The following is a 6,000-nucleotide window of genomic DNA, read 5'->3' as shown; positions in this document are numbered from 1 at the left end:
TAACTTTTATTATGTTATTGTAGAGTAAAGATTCAAAACCCACTTTGTTAGATTAAACATCAAATGCAATGTGGGCAGGGTCCCTTTAAGGATCCCAGCTTAAAACCCATCATGAATGACGTCACCAGACCCGCTCCATCTAATTAGGCTGGGTAACGCGCTGGGCGGGCTTAATAGGCCCCATTAAGGTAAGTTCATTTTCAGCAGCGGGATGGAGCCAGCAGCAGGTTTGCGACCCGCCACGGACACCGCCCGCACCGGACCCGCCCAGGTAGGCAAAATTCTGGCCTTTGTTACCTGATTGGATGATTTTTGACTGCCAGTCAAACAGCCTTGCCCCCCTCCCCCCCAATTCCAATATTTTTATAACTAATAAATGAAAGTGTTCGAAAGAATATGAAAAAAACACAATTTTCTTTAATGATTTTTCTCCCGGGCTGTTCGCAGCAGTGTCCTGGAGATTAACCTTTCATTCCTGGAGATTGGCAACCCTTGCGGCACCTCGCTTGAGATTTTTTTCATGTTTTCCCAGATACAACATAATAAAACCTCCGCCGTCTTTGCGCCAAAATGGTTGCAGCCTGTTGCCAGGAACTTCCTCAGGGGTTATTCCCATTGGCCGCCATAACATCGGTCGATTTTCTGAGGAAGTTACGACGGCCGTTCAGGAGCAGACTTGAGGAGATTCCCGGCGTGTGTGTTTATTAAAGATACGATTGAAGTGACATGAAGGAAAACCCTCTGCAACTGAAAGAGTTCATTGTGCAGCCAACAGTGTGACACAGTGCCAGGTGTAGTGTGAAATATTTTTATTAAAAACAATTAGGACAAACAATGCCCGGCACATAAGTAAAGGCCTTCTATAAGAAACCTTTTTCGAGCTGCCTGCGCAAAGCTACAATCCCATTAATAACTTTTAGCTACCAGCTCTTGACAATGTAGTAAGAAAACTAACAGCATCGGACCATATATATTGTTATACTGTTCTAATAAAGTCAGGCAATTTAGTGATGGTCAATGGGTCAATTTTCTTTTTGCATCTAGTCAAAGAACACATGGTTATCTTGTTAGGAAGTCCTGATTATATTTCTCATTGTACCTCACTGCTTCCAATAAGTGCCTGTTGGAGATTAAACACAGCATTGCGACGTTCAGTACATAATAGTAGATTAACTTGATCGTGGCAGACAGCAAAAGTTTAAAGAGAAATCAACTTATTGGAGCACCCTGTAAGGGAGAGGAGTAAATATCGGGCCTGGGTTTGGTTTCCTTCTGTGGTTGGTTGCTGTGTGCAGTGTTAGCTTGGCTGAGTGGTGTCCTCATTTCCTTTCAGGATATATTCTAATTGATTGTTGGCGATTCCATGGGACATAGGACACTGTTGGTGAATAGGATGTATGGTAAACAGGAGATCTATGGTAAACAGGAGATCTATGGTAAACAGGAGATCTATGGTAAACGTGAGATCCAAGGTAAACAGGAGATCTATGGTAAATAGGAGATCTAAGGTAAACAGGAGATCTATGGTAAACAGGAGATCTATGGTAAACAGGGAAACACGGTAAACAGGAGATCTATGGTAAACATGAGTTCTATGGTAAACAGGAGACCTATGGTAAACAGGAGACCTATGGTAAACAGGAGATCTATGGTAAACAGGAGATCTATGGTAAACAGGGAAACGTGGTAAACAGGAGGTCTATGGTAAACAGGAGATATATGGTAAACAGGAGATCCATGGTAAACAGGAGATCTATGGTAAACAGGAGATCTAAGGTAAACAGGAGATTCATGGTAAACAGGGAAACATGGTAAACAGGAGATCTATGGTAAACAGGAGATCTATGGTAAACAGGGAAACATGGTAAACAGGAGATCTATGGTAAACAGGAGATCTAAGGTAAACAGGAGATCTATGGTAAACAGGAGACCTATGGTAAACAGGAGACCTATGGTAAACAGGGAAACATGGTAAACAGGAGATCTATGGTAAACAGGAGATCTATGGTAAACAGGGAAACATGGTAAACAGGAGATCTATGGTAAACAGGAGATCTATGGTAAACAGGAGATCTATGGTAAACAGGAGATCTAAGGTAAACAGGAGATCTATGGTAAACAGGGAAACATGGTAAACATGGTAAACAGGAGAGCTAAGGTAAACAGGAGATCCATGCTAAACAGGAGATCCATGGTAAACAGGAGATCTATGGTAAACAGGAGGCCTATGGTAAACAGGAGATCTAAGGTAAACAGGAGATCTATGGTAAACAGGGAAACATGGTAAACATGGTAAACAGGAGAGCTAAGGTAAACAGGAGATCCATGCTAAACAGGAGATCCATGGTAAACAGGAGATCTATGGTAAACAGGAGGCCTATGGTAAACAGGAGATCTAAGGTAAACAGGAGATCCATGCTAAACAGGAGATCCATGCTAAACAGGAGATCTATGGTAAACAGGAGATCTATGGTAAACAGGGAAACATGGTAAACAGGAGATCTATGGTAAACAGGAGATCTATGGTAAACAGGGAAACATGGTAAACAGGAGATCTATGGTAAACAGGAGATCTAAGGTAAACAGGAGATCTATGGTAAACAGGAGACCTATGGTAAACAGGAGACCTATGGTAAACAGGGAAACATGGTAAACAGGAGATCTATGGTAAACAGGAGATCTATGGTAAACAGGGAAACATGGTAAACAGGAGATCTATGGTAAACAGGGAAACATGGTAAACAGGAGATCTATGGTAAACAGGAGATCTATGGTAAACAGGGAAACATGGTAAACAGGAGATCTATGGTAAACAGGAGATCTAAGGTAAACAGGAGATCTATGGTAAACAGAGACCTATGGTAAACAGGAGACCTATGGTAAACAGGGAAACATGGTAAACAGGAGATCTATGGTAAACAGGAGATCTATGGTAAACAGGGAAACATGGTAAACAGGAGATCTATGGTAAACAGGAGATCTATGGTAAACAGGAGATATATGGTAAACAGGAGATCCATGGTAAACAGGAGAGCTATGGTAAACAGGTGATCTAAGGTAAACAGGAGATCTATGGTAAACAGGGAAACATGGTAAACAGGAGATCTATGGTAAACAGGAGATCTAAGGTAAACAGGAGATCCATGGTAAACAGGAGATCCATGGTAAACAGGAGATCTATGGTAAACAGGAGGCCTATGGTAAACAGGAGATCTAAGGTAAACAGGAGATCCATGCTAAACAGGAGATCCATGCTAAACAGGAGGCCCATGGTAAACAGGAGATCTATGGTAAACAGGAGATCTATGGTAAACAGGAGATCTATGGTAAACAGGAGACCTATGGTAAACAGGAGATATATGGTAAACAGGAGATCCATGGTAAACAGGGAAACATGGTAAACCGAAGATGTATGGTAAATAGGAGATCTATGGTAAACAAGCGATATATGGTAAACAGGGAGACTTGAGCTATCTGCAATGACAGAATTCGGTGGAGCCTCCAAGGCTCCAGCTGATCATAACACAGCATTTAATATACAGCTCAAAAAGTAATAAGTAATGGATAGGATCCAGTCCATATTGTACATGGCAACAGGTTCTGATCTTCATATTGTGGCATTTGGACTCTGATGAAATACCTTTGTCTCTGGATGCTGATTCGTCATCTCCCACAATAAAAGCCACAATTCAAACGAATCCCGCAAGTCAATGTCTGTGGTCCCTGGATATTTTCTCAAAATCCATTGGCTGAGACAAAAAGTATGACCTTTGACACATGCTTGGCCTGGAAAGTGCGATCGAGGTATTCAGACATGTCCACGTCCACCTCTATGGTGCAAGGTCCTTTCAAAGGCTGAACGAGAATGAGCTCGCCCGTCTGTCTGTCGGATCGCTGGACTACAAACTGCCCTCGGTTGCTTCCTCCTACAATGCCAAAACGCAAGCTGTCTGGCCCTGGCCTCCCGGGCGCAGCAGCTGTCGCCATACGGAACAGGGTGACCGGGGTCTTCAGTTTTGAGGGCATCGACAGGTAATGGAAGGAAATGGTCTTAGCAGCATGATGACAGGATTTGCTGTTCATAGGGCAGGGGTGACGTTCACATTGACTGGAAACAAGAAAAACAGAAGAGCTGAAGGGCCATCGACCTGAAACGTTCACTCTGTTTCTCTCTCCACAGATGCTGCCTGACCTGCTGAGTATTTCCAGCATTTTCTGTTTTTATTTCAGATTTCCAGCATCTGCAGTATTTTGCTTTTGATACATTCTGGTGATGTTTTTAAAAAATATACATCGTATTTACAGCACAGAAACAGGCCATTCGGCCCAACTGGTCCATGCCGGTGTTTATGCTCCACTCGAGCCTCCTCCCACTCTACTTCATCCATCCCTATCAGCATAACCTTTCATTCCTTTCTCCCTCATGTGTTCATCTAGCTTCCCCTTAAATGCATCTATGCTATAAATATTGCCATCTTTAACAGTGTATGGCGGTCTTTTGTTTTTTGTTTTACTTTAACATAAGGCTCATGAGATTTGTGAATCCTTTTCTCCACATACAGCTCTCGTGGGTTAGCCAACTTCTGTTGTCAAAAGGGCAGATGGGCAACCTGCTCCCAGGCCTTTGCCAAGGCCACACTTCAGCTGAACGCCGGGGGGGGGGGGGGGTGTAATGACTCCTCCCTCCCATCTTCCTTCTCCGCTGTGGCCTCTGCTCAGCACCTCGCCATAACAATGAGGCCAAGATTGAGAGGATGAAAGCAAAATGAAATACCGTGAGACGCTTGTTTAAATGAACAGATGGTGCAATTGACCTAGCAGTGGAACATTGAAAATCCGACCGGATGATATCAAGTATGATTTCTGGCTTTGATTGGCATTAGAACTCAAATGCCATGATGGTGCAAGATTCAGTAAATTCATGGCCAGCTGCAACATGGACAACAGGAGGAAAACCTGTATCAGGACCACTTGCTACCAGATATATGTGTCCCACTAGAGTGACATCAATCACTGTGGTGCAGAAATCCATAATCCAAACCCTCCTAACTACACCCGGAAGGATAATGTTGGAGAAGCTCATGAATTGAGCTAATAGGTGGAAAAATTGGGAAAGCAGGGATTATTTTTTGGGTCCTCATGATCTGAGCAATGCTGAGAAGGCCTCATTTATTGACTATCTTTAGTTGCTCCGAACAACCAAGTAGCTTGCTCGGCTTCTTCTGAGGGCATTAAGAGTCAAATCCATATTATAGACTAGAATCACTGGGTAGGGGTGGCAGCTTCCATTCCCTGAGAGACATCAGTGAACCAGTTGGGTTTTTGCAACAATCCAGCAGCTTTCATGGTCATTTTTCTAGAGCTAGCCCACAAATAGCCAGATTTATTTGAATTCCATTTCACTACTTGCTATGGTGAGATTTAGATTCGCGACCTCTGGGTTGCTAATCCACTACCATAACCGCCACTCCACCATACCCATGTTGAAGGTAAACTTTACATTGTGGTTCAATCACAATCTTTTTCCTAGGTCAGCGCAGACTATTTGGGTTCAGATCAAACATTGTCTTTGCTTTTGATTGTAAGTGAAGGAATTAAAGCTTCAGTCCAAAATAAACCTTTTTATTACTAAAATCTTTTAATATAGATCAAATCGTGTGTATAAACTATTCTCTGTGGTATTTTAATTAATTGATTAACACAGAGTCCTGTGGTCACTATTTCAACAAATTTGATAACCTGTCTCTTTTATTTTGTTAACTTTTAATTGCCTTCCTTGAGCCTTGAAAAACTATCTTTCAACCAACAGTTTACTCTGGAACCAATAATACAGTGGAACTTTAATTTATCATTTTGACCTGCTGAATAAATTTGCTGATTATGGGATGTGCAGCCACTTCAGTTGTTAAGCTATAGAATGGAATGAGAATATGTGGTGCATGGGACATAAAATGGTGCTTTATAGACAAATGAATTTATAAATTCATAGAAAGAACTTGC

At 42.2% G+C, this 6,000-nt stretch overlaps 1 protein-coding gene across 1 annotated transcript in view; it reads right to left on the bottom strand.

The window, feature by feature from the left end:
* Positions 1-794: 794 nt before the first annotated feature.
* Positions 795-6,000, bottom strand: part of fbln7 (fibulin 7) — a 73,652-nt gene continuing 68,446 nt past the window's right edge. Inside the window, exon 8 of the mRNA XM_085997875.1 lies at positions 795-4,108. Coding sequence (XP_085854001.1) covers positions 3,736-4,108 — 373 coding nt within the window. The 3' untranslated portion in view covers positions 795-3,735. The remainder of the gene's footprint in view (positions 4,109-6,000) is intronic.

Source organism: Somniosus microcephalus, chromosome 9 (genome assembly GCF_052327205.1).
Source record: "Somniosus microcephalus isolate GS21.2 chromosome 9, FLI_Smic_1.0, whole genome shotgun sequence".
Classification (NCBI taxonomy): domain Eukaryota; kingdom Metazoa; phylum Chordata; class Chondrichthyes; order Squaliformes; family Somniosidae; genus Somniosus; species Somniosus microcephalus.
This window is presented reverse-complemented; position numbering and strand designations above follow the sequence as displayed.